This window comes from Pelodiscus sinensis, chromosome 14 (genome assembly GCF_049634645.1).
Source record: "Pelodiscus sinensis isolate JC-2024 chromosome 14, ASM4963464v1, whole genome shotgun sequence".
NCBI lineage: Eukaryota > Metazoa > Chordata > Testudines > Trionychidae > Pelodiscus > Pelodiscus sinensis.
Window position 1 is genome coordinate 19,822,650 of NC_134724.1, and position 15,004 is coordinate 19,837,653.

Here is a 15,004-nt window from a genome sequence, read left to right on the forward strand (position 1 = left end):
CTTCCTTTGGACTCTGTGTAAGAAATGTTCCTTCTGATCAGCAGTCCACACTAAGCATCTCTTCATTCCCCTGTATTACTGACGATTTGCAGTTGTTGGTTTTATTCTGAGAGACTAAACACTCCACAGGTACTGTATTCTGTACACCGCATCCATCTCCAATGCAGTCCCTGGCTGAACTTCAGATTCCATATGGAGGTGTGGCTTGTAGAGACTGCCACTGCAATCCTTTTAGCAGTGTTGTCTGGCCCATTCTGAACCTAATTTCTCTCCCATTCATACTGAAGATGAGGATGACTGCAGTATGACCCAGGCCTGCAAATTGGGTTCATCCCCCAGATTCCTGCTAAATTGTCATTGTAGACCTTGTTAGTGTGAAGTTTTAGATGCTTCCAGCTTTAAGTAGCATAATATTGGTTGCTATCTGAAAGCCATGGAAACCCTTGCTACTAATGTGCATTTGTAAGTGAGTGGCAGGGTCTGAATGTTTCCTTTTCCATTATTTTCCTGCAGCTATTCTGGTACCTGTATTTAAAATAGGAATTAACTGGGAAATAATCTGACTGGCAGGCCCTCATTTCACACAATGAATTTCAGTGAAACTAGGGCTCAGGTAACATCCTGAACAATCTTCCCTCCATCTGTTTCTGAATGCACAGAATAGCTTGTGAAGTTGTTCCTGTCTGTGTCCTTACAGAGTTCAGCTAAGGACGTGCTGCTAGTCTGAACCCTCAGTTACTCTTTACTCTTCATTTATAGAATTTTAAATAAGATCCTTAACACTTACATTAGCACAGATAAAATTGTGCAGAAGTTTTCATGACATGCCAGCTCATCAGTTGATATAATGTGACACCACTGGGCTAAAGTCAGTGAACCGAGGCTGATTTAGACCAGCTGAGGATTTGGCCTTAAGATCTGTACTGAAGGTTCTTGCCTTCTATCTACATGGTGACCTGTGACATGATCTTGGTGGTCTTTGTCCCGTTCTTGGGAGATAAGTGCACACATCACAAAAACCCACCCCACAAGGGACACTCCTCTGTAGCCTTGACAGTAGCCTCAGCAGAGACAAAGGGACCAAATTGTCATGGAGATCATAGAATCACAAAATCATAGACTATTAGAACTGGAAGGGACCTCGAGAGGACATCAAGTCCAGTCCCCTACCTTCACAGCAGGACTAAGCACCATCTGGAGATGAAGTTATTGTTCTCAGTGCAGGTGAACAGGAGAAGTTAGTCTGTCTCTCATCTGTAAAATGGGGATAATGGTGCTTCTCTAACTAGCAGGTATCATGGGGATAGAAACATGAAAGATTGTGAGGCTCTCAGATACTGTGTTTATGAAGGGCATATAAATACCACATATAGATATGTAGGCAGTGCGTGGTGGTAGAAGGTTGCCCTATGGCTGCTTCCTGTGTACCTGTTCTGTGACTAAATAGAGGAATTAACTCTTCAAATTGGCTGTTGCGGTGCTTCGCAAACACCAACACCTGCCATAACATATAAACTAATTAAAATAAGCTCCAGGCACAGAATGGGACCTCTGAGAAGTTGTGAAACCTCCTATCACACCGTTGTGGTTTTTCTGGCTTCTGAGATTGGATGGAATGTGATAGAACGATCCTGTGTCCCTTTCTATCCCACAGATTGATGAACTCCCCGAGGGAGCTGTGAAGCCTCCAGCAAATAAGTACCCTATCTTCTTTTTTGGGACTCATGAAACGTAAGTGAATGAACCTGGTAGTTTCTTTTGAATTGTGTGGCTGAATCTCCTTTTACTCAAATTATTCTTATTCCTGTGTCTCTCAGAGTAGGTCTCGACAGAAACCAGTGTGACATTAGAGCTAGATACTATGAGCCTGAATCTGACTCTGGGAGTGTAAAGAAGCCTTAACATGAGTGTAATTGTGAATACCACTGTTTAGTACCAAAATGGTGCACTGGGGCTAGTGTGTCAATGGTATATAGGCCCCATGTTTCTTCCATGTACATATTTTGAAATGACAATGTAAATGGATCACCAGGAGCAAGATCTATGAGAAAAGTGCATTGTACTTGAAATAACCATAATGAATGTATTATATTCAAGCACCTTTTGGGGCCCAGTCTGATCCCATTGACTTCACAGGGGTCAGAATTTGTTCCTTCAGTAATCAAGAGGGGTTTAGAAAGTGTCTGTTTTTCAATTGAAACTTGAGTGCATCTAATTTGTACATTGGGGGAGTAACTGACTCAAAGCCAGTGAAAAAGCAAAGATTTTCTGGTGATCATGGACCAGATTTAAAAAAAATATTTAAGTGCCTTATGACATTTTCAAAAGCCTGTCAGAACCTAAAACCCATTCAAAGTAATGGGAACGTAGGAACCAAGATGCATTTGAAAATCCTATGAGCTACCAAAATACTTTTTTTTAATCTGGTCCTGTAAACTCGTATTTATACATAAACATAGAATAGGACAGAGTGAGAAGATTGGGGGTAGGCAAATGGAAGAAGAGCCAAGATGAATCAGGAGTTTCACATTATTTCCACTTAGCATTTAAAATAAATATTCTTCTGTGTTGTGCAGTGGAGGAGGATGGAGCAGCAGGAATGGTAGAAGGACCAGTATGGGTAGAACCATGGCGGAGGAGGGGGAGAAACAAGTGGGAGTAAAGAGTCTCAAAATAATTAATTACCACATTTTAGAATTAGAATAATTTTAATTAGACATTGCTTACAGTTAATTCTGCAGTGGCTTAATTTGGGGTTAATGAACTTGTTTGCCTCAAGAGTTATTATTAGCCTGTGATCTGGTTTTTACCTCAGGAACAAAAACAAACTGTGCAGTTATCTCCATATTTTATAAAGAATAATTAGTAATAAACAGCAATGTGCATCTCTTTAGCTCTTTATGGCAGAGCAATGAAAACTATCCTCTTCCACCAAGGACAATGCAAAGATCTCAAACCCAAGTTGGGATTATTTTTGTTTTTTTACTGTGTCTGTAAAAACTGACCTAAAATTTCCATATGTTGTGGGTGATATAAATTCAGGTGTCTCATGGTGTGATCCTCTTTAATTGTTCTCTCTGTAGCTTTATTTGGAGCCCTTGGCCATGTCTCTGTAACAACAAAATTAGGGAATACTTCCTTAGGGTATGTCTACACTACCACCCTAGTTCGAACTAGGGTGGTTAATGTAGGCAACCGGAGTTGCAAATGAAGCCCGGGATTTGAATTTCCCAGGCTTCATTTGCATCTTGCCGGGCGCCGCCATTTTTAAATGTCCGCTAGTTCGGACTCCGTGCCCGCGGCTACACGCGGCACGGACTAGGTAGTTCGGATTAGGCTTCCTATTCCGAACTACCGTTACTCCTCGTGGAACGAGTTGTACCTTTAGTTCAGAATAGGAAGCCTAATCCGAACTACCTAGTCCGTGCTGCGTGTAGCCGCGGGCACGGAGTCCGAACTAGCGGACATTTAAAAATGGCGGCGCCCGGCAAGATGCAAATGAAGCCCGGGAAATTCAAATCCCGGGCTTCATTTGCAACTTCGGTTGCCTACATTAACTACCCTAGTTCGAACTAGGGTGGTAGTGTAGACATACCCTTAGAGATAGAGGAAAGGGGTTCTTTACTTTCCTGTCACCTTTATCATCGGTCTGTTGGGAGATCACTATTTAGCTTTTAAGTAAATGTACATTCTCCACCAGACGTGAAATAAATTTCTTACAGGTACTGCTGTATTGCTACCCCTCACCTTGTGAGGGGGGGTCAGCCCAGGAGAGGGTGGGGGTGGGTTTCTATAGTACAGTAACTGTAAGGAATATAAGTGTAGGATGAAATGCAGGAGGCTCAGGGAAGGGGTGTTGGGGATTGCAGGAATCAGGGCAGGGTTTGGGAGGTGGGAGGTCTCAGGGTGGGGGTACAGGAGTCAAGGCAGGGGTGAGGGGTAATGGGGCTCAGCACAAGTGTGGAGGGCTGCAGGAGTCAGGTCAGGAAGTTGTGGGGCTGGGTGGAGGGCTCAGGGCAGGGGGTGGGGATGTGTAGGGGGAGCTCGGGATGGGTATGTGATGACCAGGCTTGCCTGGCCACCAGATCTGCAGAGCTGGCTAGGGCAGCAGAGACTGCATTGTCCATCCACCCAATCACTGGGGGTGGAGCCTTGATGTGCCGTGGCCACGTTGCCCATGGTCCCCAGCCAGCCAGTCTTTCATCAGTGCGCTGCAATGGGGCACACCAGCTTATTTGCACCTTTATTCTCCACATTATTATTAAGTTTGGATTTCTCAGCAGCCACATCGGATTCAGGTGCCATTGTGTTAACTGTTTCTCAGATACGCAGTAAGAGCAACTCCTTGCCCCAAAGAGCTTACAATTTAAGGCCTCAGTACTGCAGTTGTCTCCCTGCTCTCTGTCCCCTGAGGCACAACTCATGAATAAAGTTACTCTCCCATATAAGTGACAACAGGATCAAGGGCCTAATTTAACTGAAGCGGCACAAGTGGGAAGAAGAATGGTCCAATGGTCAAGGTGCTAGCATGGTGTGATGAAGATCCTTATTTAATTCCTTGCTCTGTCACAGATCCCTCGGTCACCTTAGGCAAGTCTTTTAGTGTCTCTCTGCCTCAGTTTCGCATCTGTGAAATGGGGATATTAACACTGCCTTATCTCACAAGTTATTGTGTGGGTAAAGATTGTGGAGCTTTGAGACTCTGCCATGACGAGGGCCATAAAAGTGCCCAAGTTAGTTACCAAAGGAAGGAAAAGAATTACAGTAAAAGATAAAGTGGTTATGTAGCTATGAGCTTATTTTGGTGGGGGCAGGAGGCTGTCTAATGGGAGTGAAGTGGATTTTTTTCCCTCCGTCATTCTTAATACAAATTATGACTGGCTATGGAATTGTAAAAATACGAGTCTCCAAGAAATGGTGAAGAAGAAATGATTTTTTTTAGGTTTTATGTATAACATTATGGCATAGTTTCCAAAGTTTGTGCATGCCAGGAAGCACATAGAATGTGAGTAGGATTTTTTAATCGTGATAGCTATGCTTTTTGGAAGTAAATTTTTGCTAATTTTATTTCTTCCCCTCTGCATTTTGGGGACTGGTTGACCTGAACAGAGCTGCTTTATAAAGGGGGATAGTGCTAAGTCTCTTAGCTATGATGCCTACAAAATCACTTGGCAACAGTTAGGCACCTGGGTTGCTGATAGCACTGCTAGATGCTGAGCAATAGCATCCCCTTGTTTCCTAGTATCCTCAGTCAGGATTCCCTCTAAGCTGCATGGTAGCATGTCCCTGCACCTGCTTAAGGAGCCTTGCTGAGCTAGGGGCTCAGGGCTCTGCACATGGAGCTGCCTGACTCGGGGAGGGGCTCTTCTCCTACTGGCTGGGAGAGACTTGCTGCTCTGTCCTTAGCAGGGAGCTGCTGCTGTCTCTGAGGGAGAAGTGCTCCTTCCCCAGCCAAGAAGCTCCATGGGTGGAGCCCTGAGCCCCTGGCTGGGCAAGACTCCTTAAGCAGCTGCAGGGCCATGCTGCCCGTGCAGCTTAGAGGGAACCCTGATGGGGGATACCAGGAACCTTATCCCCCATCTGTCTGTCTCAGCCTGTTGTCTCTTGTCTTATACTTAATTATAAGTGTTTGTGGTCAGGAACCATCTTTTTTGTTCGTGTTTGTACTGCACCTAGCACAATGGGCTCCTGAGGCAATAATAATAAATCCCATACCCATTATTGCCACATAACAAAGGGGTAGATTTTTGCTCTTGGGTTCTAGCAATTCTCCATACACTTCAATTTTTATACAGTATTATTTTTAGACCTTTCCCAATTTGCAGAATTCTCAGAAGTGATTAATATAATACATGAGACTAAGTAATAATTGTCTTCAGAGCTTCACAGCATGATTTTGTAACCTCAGAAGTTGGGGTCCTAACTGAGGCTGTAAAATCTATGAACTCAGATTCACAGCGCTACCACAAAATCAGCTAGTGTGTAATGTTGTAATGCGATGAACAAAAGAACAGGCACCATATTGTCAATATATGCTTAATTTGCAGGGGAAAAATCCTAAAAATATTTTTGAATGTCACTTTTGTCAAAATGCAGTGCATTCCTGGGGCCCAAAGACCTCTTCCCTTACAAAGAATATAAAGATAAGTTTGGGAAGTCGAACAAACGAAAAGGATTTAATGAAGGACTGTGGGAAATAGAAAATAACCCAGGAGTCAAGTTTACTGGATACCAGGTAAATGAAAACTTCTCTTTTGTTCCTCCTTATTTTTACATATATTCCTTTTGAGGGTATCTTATCTGTGTAATTACTGTATCGCTGATGCTAGGAGGCCCTGGTTTGGGCGGGATTGACGGGTTTCTGAATTGGTAATGAGAATGTAATTGCATAACATAAAGATCAGCACAGTCCTGTCCTCTGTGACAAATGGGATCTTAATTGTACAGCACAGCCCCTCGGTCTGTGCAGTTCTCTTGAAAATTCAGCAGGTTTAGACAAATTAAAAAATGGAGGCTACTTCTTGAATTCAATGTAAACATGAATATTTGGTGCCCAGTTCCTTTGCTGTTTATTTTTATAGCAGTGTGCTGCCCTCTGACTTGACACTGTCAATGGGCTAAAGATTTTTGCATTGGCAATGCAGAACAACAATAGAAATTGGAGGGGAGGAGGCAGAGCAGGAGGCTTTGACAGGGACAGTAACTTCAATTTAAGAGTTGTCCCTATCGGGTCAGGAACAGAATCAGTCAGGCAGAGAGGAACAGTCAAGGAGGTATAGAAGTCCAGAATATCTTATATGGTCCTTCAAGAGCATAAGCCACCTCCAAAAGATGGAGGACAGCTGTTATCCATTGAGTACTTCAAAGTACCGTGTATGAAGATCATCTGTATGTAGGGGTTAGGGAGCTTGTTGACTGCAGGAGGAGAAGAGCCTGAGGCAACGTTGCCACATGCCATGCCAGAGATCAGTCTTGTGGACCCGCTAAATCAAACGCTGAGGGCGGACCCAGTCAGCATGGTACTCCTGACAGTCGTGAGGAGTAAGGGAAGCCAACAGAAGCATTTGTTCCCATCGGCCTCCCTCTGTGTGAAGATGGTTCCAACCTTGGCTTAAAGTAAGCTGACTTCAGCAACATATTTTACACAGCTGGAATTGTATACCTTAACCTGACCTTCCAGGACCTAAATTCTTCATCTCCTAGTCAAATCTGAAACTTCCCTCCTGGTAGATGTTGGTTTTGGGGGCCACACTTTTTACTGATTAGGTCACTCTTCCATTCAGTCAAGATCTCTGAGTTTGCACTGCATGACACAAACCTGGAAAATGACAGATTCTATTGAACAGAGTCATTAGTTCTTCACTGTGCAGATTGCTGTCACCAGCACTTCTTGTTTCTCTGTAAACCTTTCTGAGTACGGCATCTCAGAATGTGCATCTGAGAACTATTTTCAAGTGGCTACTGATGAAATTGCCTCTGCCAGCCTTCTATTTTGATGGTTAGTAGATGAGGCTAATTTGTTCATGAATAAAATGATTAACTGTGCAGTATGAGACATGGCAAAAATTAATTATTTGGGGGAAATTTTGGTTGATATTTATTCTTTATTATTTCAAAGGCAATTCAGCAACAGAGCTCATCAGAAACTGAGGGAGAAGGAGGAAATACGGCTGACGCGAGCAGCGAGGAGGAAGGTGATCGGGTAGAAGAGGATGGAAAAGGCAAAAGAAAGAATGAAAAAGCCGGCTCAAAACGAAAAAAATCCTACACTTCAAAGGTTATCCAGGAGCTTTTCCATTGTCACTGATGCGCATTGTAATGGCAGCTTAGCTCTGTTTTGTGCAGCATCTAGATTCCTATTCCAAAATAGTGGGGTTTATTGAACTAGGGAGGCAAGCTTGTCTAGAGGTTAGGACTTTAACTTGAAATATGGGAGACCTGGTTCAATTTCCTGCTCTGCCACAGACTTCCTGTATGACTTTGGGCAAGACACTTGGTCTCTCTGCATCTCACTTCCCTCTCTGTAAAATGGGGTTAAAGGCATTTCCCTACCTCACAGGAGTGTTGGGAGGATAAGTGCATTAAAGCTTGCCAGGGACTCAGGCACTGTGATAATGGGAGCTGCGTAGGTACTTGAGATCCTGTTATTCATTTCCTATTTCTGCCTGTCTATCAGTGCAGTGGCACTGGTGTTTTATTCAGCAGTCCAAATCTTCAGCTGGTTTAAATCAGCACAGCTTGAGGGGTGGAGAGGGTAACAGAGCAATACTAATTTATACCCGCTATGGATCTGCCCCAACATATTATCACGGATCATCATTTTATGAGGTCAGAGACACTGGTGGTGGTGAAGGGAAGGTGGATAGTTGGCAGCTGTGTAATGGGTATTTCAAGCATTGGCAGCTGAGTTGGGCCCCAGACAGCTTGGGGTGGTGAGACAAGCACATTTACATAAAGATAAAAGATGAATGAAACATTTGACAAGGTCAGCATTTGAATTGTCATCTGGTTTTCAGACTTCACACTGCATGGGTTGAATGAAGCAGCTTGCCTCTCTCTGAGTTCTTGTTTTAAGCTGCCTGCAAACTCTCTTTGATTTACCCTCAGTTCACATTTCAAGGACTAGAAAGATAGGGCCATATCAGGCCGGGGGTTTTAAGAAGAGCTCCCAAGGAGTTGAAAATTGGTAGCACAATATGGCCCATATTCTTCTTTTAATGAAATCTTGGCTTCTGGAGCATGACTCTGCAACAAGGGGTGACATCTGTGACTGTAAAATTGTGGAATACATGGGCACTGATCACAGTTGCATGTGTGATGAAACTGCCAGAAGAGTCATGCTTTGATTAATGTGCTCCCAAGAACTGCTCAAGATGGCTTTGCTTTTCTTTTTTTTAATTTTTAACCTGGTTTAATCATAAGCCTTAGCTGAAGCCCTCTGAAATCAAGGGAAAGAATCCCCTGTAGGAATTAGTGCTTGATTTACTTTGTCTTACTAATCTGGCCTCTTACAATATCATTGAAAAATATGCCATTAATTAATTTTTTTGGAGAGCTAGTTTTAGATTTGCTGAGCTTTGCATTAGAGATGAGCTGGGGCCTGAACAAAGGCCCTAGATCTCAACGCTCCGGAACTTGTCGGTTTACAAAAAAATACTTTAAAAGATTTTTTTTTTCCCTCTGTGTGTTTCACATTAGAAATTTAGGTCTTATCGACCACTTTTTTCTGAAAGACTCTGGATGAATGGAGAATAGTAGGATGGTGGCTTAAAGCCACAATCTATCCCTTTGTTCTGGAGAATTGCATAACATAAAGGAAGAGAAAAGATGTCTTGGTTCCATGTGGCTTTAATGTTAATATATCAAAACTGAAAGCACTAAGAAAGAATGGAAAACAGCTCTGCCAGTTTTGCTCTTGATTTGCATCTCTGTGTGCAATCAAAACTGTTGTCAGTCTGGTACCAACATTTCATTCACTAACCAAACCTACAGATGACCTTTCTGTTACCTTATCTACCTCTGATTAGATATCCACATACATCCGTTGTTACTTACTTTCTCCTCTTGTTTCGTCAGTTGCTGTAACTCTGAATATTGAAACCAAAATATGCTTTCCATCCCCATTGACTGTATCTAGGAAGAGCGTCAAATGGGCCTATGAGCTAGAACAAGAAGAATGGAATCGCACGCGCATTAGGATACACAAGCTACATCTTTCTCGCTCTGAAGTTTGGTTTTTGTTTGTTAACTGTGTTGTTGATCTGTTTAGAAATCCTCCAAGCAGTCACGGAAATCTCCCGGAGATGAAGATGATAAGGACTGCAAAGAGGAAGAAAATAAGAGCGGCTCTGATGCTGGAGACGCAGGCAATGACACAAGAAACACTTCAGATTTGCAGAAAACCAGTGAAGGGGTAATCTTCCGTTCCATTCCCTTTGTGTGCCGTTTGTTATCACAGAACCTCAGACTCATCGGTGAAGGGCATCTTGTGCAGAGGTCTATACACTACCTAAGTCCTGCTCAACTCCTGCTTTGAGGGTGCAAGTGGTGTTGGCCTTACACAGGGATGAATTTCACCCTTTATGAGTGAGCGAGCTGTAGTAAACACTGTGGGCATGGTTTTTCCTCTCACCGACACCATCATAAAACAGGAGTAGTGCCACTGAAGTCAGTGAAGTTGCACTGATGCAAAACTGACATGAGACCAGAATCAGGGCCTGTGCACTGTGGCTTGCTGCATGCAGTGGGCCTGCTCATTCTCCCGCATGATTCACACCTACAATATTCTTCCAGATTCTTTGGAGCTGCTTCTGATTGACACAGACGGCAAGTCAGAGGAGAATCAGGCTGTGCGTGTGCAGCTTTCTGGGCTGATCCTACTCTGAGTTTCACTGTGCTGAAGAGGGCATGTAATGGCATCCTGCCCTAGAGCAGCATTTCTCAAAGTGTGGTTTGTGGTCCAGTACAGGTCCTTTGAAAAAAAAATACTGGTTCTTAGCAAAATTATCGCGCATGATCTTATTAATTTGTGTGATGGGGCAGCAGCACCCTGCACTACCGAGTGCAGTGGCATGGCCCTCTTGGTAGAGAGCCCACCGCCGCAGTGTCTCTGCCGGGCATGCTCCTGTGCAGCGGGGCTAGATCCGGTGGGCACTAGGATCCAAGGAGAAGGCCGATAAAGCGGCAGGGATTTGGGCCAGGGGGGGGGGTGGAACAACCCGCTGGACAAGTGGGGCCAGTGACACAATTTATTTGCAAATTCATCATTTGCTTAATGAATATTCAAATATGCAAATAAATGTTACCGGTCCTCCAAAAGCTTGTGAATGGGTTTACTGGTCCCCAGTATCAAAAAGATTGGGAACCTCTACCGTAGAGCATGAAACCTACATCCCTCAGAACTCTGATCCACATACGCTTGTGCCCATGGTACTCCCTGCCATTGTTACTGTGAGCCGAGCAATAGACAGGGAGAGTGTTGGGCAGGAGAACTGTGTCGTGGTGTGTTTGTGTCCAAATGGGTGAACTGCAGCCACCTTTTAAAAAACAACTACTCCTACCCTGCATTGTCGTACTCTGTTCACTCTGCACAGATAACTGGTCTAGTTGTGGGGAGCGATTTGCCCCATGTTCTCAAATGTATCTTCCGATCTCCCCCATCACAGTACTTTATGGTTGTGTGAGGGTTGTCATTGTTTTACTGCTCTAAATACTGAGTCCTATACTGAAATGTACACTGGGGCTGGCTGGCCCTCGCTCTTGCATGCAGAACCCTAAGTCAGCACTGATTCAGGCACGGTGTTGGTGCAAAGTGCCTGCCAGATGCTTGGGTCAGACTCCCAGACACACATTCGTGAGAGTAGCATCGCAGCAGATTACTTCCCATGTTCAGAGTTTGTCGGAAAGTGCTGTCTTCTTAGAGTTTTGCTTGCTCTTAATAATAGACCAGATTAATTTTCAAAGCTCAGGATAGTCTCCAGGTCAGGATTGAAATGATGATTGTTTGGTTTTGGTGAGCGACTATGGCATAAAATGCCATGGTAATATTCTCATGTAAGGATGAAATTCATACACCTCTCCCTCCTGCCCAATGTGTGAGAGTTCTAACTGCACGGAGGTTGGAGTGGGATGAAACTCACCTTCCCACACCACACGCAGGGAGAGGGGCTGTTCGTCAGCATTTCCAGGCCCTGTGCTGGAACAGGGGTGTACAATCCCTGCACACCTCTTCCAAGGGGATTCATAAGCACTGACTCCAGGCAATCGTTCACTTGCTGTCACTACTCCAGGACACCACAGACGCTGCCACTCCACAGTTTCTGAGTGGCTGATGTAGAGATTTGAGGGCATGGCATCCCTATTATGCTTGCTTAGTGGCTACCCACCTTGCATGTAGCATAACCACTGGTTCTGCTGTGCTAAGGGACTTCTGCGCCCCTGCACACGGAGGGTATATTTCCTCAGGATTTCTCATTAGAGTTTTCCAGTTGTCCTTTTAAAGTCCTGTTCCAAGGAAGTGGTGGAGTCTTCATCTCTTGATGTCCTCTCATCAAGACTGGATACCTTTCTGGAAGATTCACTTTAGTCAAACAAGTTATGAGGCTCAAGGCAGGGGTAATTGATACGTCACAAACCAAAGAATTTCACCCAGAGGTGAGACGAGCTGATCTAATGGTCCCATTTGGCCTTGAGATCCATGAAAGAGCATTTGAACAGAGTGGGCCTGCTCCTCTTCTCACGTACCCCCATCATACTCAGAAAAGATAGACCTGGCTTAGGTGGGAGTGAGAGGAATCAAGCTCAGTGGGTTCATCTGGTCATAAGAAGGTGCCAGGAACATAATACAAACACATACTTTGGGCTGCTTGTTCCATCTCAGGGATGCTCTTGTTTCAGCAGGATCCCGTGCAAGACTAGGAATAGGAAATCGGTGGTTTTGATCCTGACTTTTGCACCTCTAATTATAAATAACAAGCAGCCTCTTTAACGCGGCTATCTAGCATAAGGATGCAAGCGACTGGTCGACTAAGCATAAACTAATCAGATAGTTGACTAGTGATGCGACTGGTCGCTTCCTCCCACACCACTGCCTCTAACAGAGTGAGGCAGCCAGGGAGAGGGAGCAGGAGCCGGTGCTGTAGGGAGTGGTCTGAAAAGCCGGTTTCACCCAGCACCATCTCCACAGAGGGCAGGGGAGGTAGAGGCACAGCAGGAAATAGCGCAAGCAGGGACTGAAGCAGACTCCGCTTGTGCTGTTTCTTTTACGATTCTGCTTTTGAAATGTACAAGAGGCCCCGGGGGGAGCCAGTGGGGTCTCTTGTACATTTCAAAAGCAGAAGCCCCACAGGGAGGAGCCCCACTGGGGAGTCCCCAGCTGGCCCTACGCTTCCTGTGGGGCTTCCACTTTTGAACTGTAGCAGGAGCCCTGCTAGGCTCTTGCTACAGTTCAAAGGCAGAGGCGCCCTTATAGAGTAATCGAATAGTCAATGGCAGTCCTGACTATTCAGTTAGTTAATTAATCTAAATTTAACATCCCTAGTCTGGAATATGCTTGGTCAGCCCTGCCTTTTTGGCATGGAGCTGAACAATGCATGGATCCCTGCTTAGCCTCATGGCCTCTCAAGCTGTAGAAAGCCATGGAAACCTCCTAGAGTGGTGGGTGGCTTAAAAACATTCAGTTCAGCCTAACTGCAGTGCTATCTGGGGGAGCAGAGCTCTCACAGGTGAGAACCCTTGTTTCTGGTGCTCCCAGCATGCATCCTTCTGTGGCCATTCATGAGTGTCGCAAAATGCTTTTCATCTTAATAATATCACAGTAGTCACTGCATTTGTACAGGCAGTCCCCGAGTTACGCGGATCCGACTTTTGTCGGATCCGCAGTTACGAACGGGACTTTTCTCGCCCCGGAGGACGGGAGCGGCAGGACGCCCAGATGAGCCGCGGTCCCGCCGCCTGCATTCTCTGGAGCAAGAAAAGCTGCGGGCATCCTCCGCGGCTTTGCTCCGCGTCTCCCTGGTCTGCTGGGGGGGGGGGGGGCGCAGCTAGTGCCCCCTCCCCCCCAGCAGACCAGGCTTTTCTGCCCACGACACCTGGGGTAGAGCAGCTGGGGTGCTGCTGGGTTGGTCCCGCAGCGCCACTCCTCGGCGCTACTGGACCAACCCGGCAGCACCCCAGCTGCTCTGCCCCAGGCGTCCTGATTCAGCCGCTGCTGGTCAGTTTCAGCAGCGGCTGAATCAGGACGCCTGGGGCAGAGCAGCTGGGGTGCTGCTGGGTTGCTCCAGAGATGCTCTGCCCCCGGCTTCCTGGAATCAGCCGCTGATCAGTTTCAGCAGCAGCTGACTTGGGGACACCTGGGGTTCTTAAGTTGAATCTGTATGTAAGTCAGAACTGGCATCCAGATTCAGCCACTGTTGAAACTGAACAGTTTCAGCAGCGGCTGAATCTGGACGCCAGTTCCGACTTACATACAGATTCAACTTAAGAACAAACCTACAGTCCCTATCTTGTACGTAACCCGGGGACTGCCTGTATAGGGTCTAGATGCTTTTATAGGGTACAGCTACACTGCAACGCTATTATGGGATACCAGAGTATCCCGACATAGCGATCCCACGTCTTCACAGCAATGCCGTTATTTCGAGCTCACTATTCCGACGCCCCTGTTAACCTCACTCTACGAGGAGTAAGTGATGTTTCAGAATAGCGCTTTATTCTGAAATGTGGCTCTGACTAAATAAGCTATTTCGAAATAGTATCGAAATAAGATACGCAATTTAAGCTACCCAAATTGTGTATCTTATTTCAAGTTATGGTGCAGTGTAAATGCACCCCTCCTGTGCTAAAGGAACCACTTTCATCTTCAGAGGGGACAAGGTTTATCTTTTAATCATCATTGCTTTGACTGAGAAATAGGAAATCAATATATGTCTTTGGGTCATAGCACCCCTTAAAAACTATCCCTGCCTGACTGATCCTTGTTTAGCTAGAGAAACACCACCATGATGTTAGAACATAATAGGTATTGTTTTTGCATACTGTCATTTGTGCGAGGATGAATTAATTATCATTCAGGGGGTAGACAGTTCTGTGAACTCTTGAAAATAATGCATAATGGAGTTTAAAGTAAAGCAACCGTGGTTTTCCCCAACACAGCCCAGGGATTCTCATGGTTCCAAGGATCTGATTGTGATCTCCTTACTCACCGTGGTGATCTGAGACTTTGATTTAAGGCAGTGGAATGACTCCTGGAAATGACTCTTGGCTCATGCCGGTGTGAGCAAAGTGGCTACCATCCAATACCGCTACTACTGAGAGAACATATTCAAAACAGCTTGTGTTTGAGACTTTGGTGTTTTTGTGGAAGAGCGACATCTCTAGTGACTCCTGTGAAAAAAAGCAAATCCTTAGACTGCAGCAATAGCTGCCAGGAGAGCTCTTGAGCTCTCTCCACTACAATAATAACCTTGTATCCACATGTTTAGGAAGGCTTGGTTCCTGCAATCCC

General features: G+C 45.2%; 1 protein-coding gene across 2 annotated transcripts in view; it reads left to right on the forward strand.

Annotated features, from left to right (window-relative positions):
• HDGFL3 (HDGF like 3) overlaps positions 1-15,004 on the forward strand; it is a 72,283-nt gene that overhangs the window by 53,131 nt on the left and 4,148 nt on the right. For both annotated transcript variants that reach the window (XM_075897140.1, XM_006139246.4), the window contains exons 2-5: positions 1,655-1,731; positions 6,097-6,235; positions 7,619-7,777; positions 9,770-9,913. In XM_075897140.1, the coding sequence (XP_075753255.1) occupies positions 1,655-1,731; positions 6,097-6,235; positions 7,619-7,777; positions 9,770-9,913 (519 nt within the window). The remainder of the gene's footprint in view (positions 1-1,654; positions 1,732-6,096; positions 6,236-7,618; positions 7,778-9,769; positions 9,914-15,004) is intronic.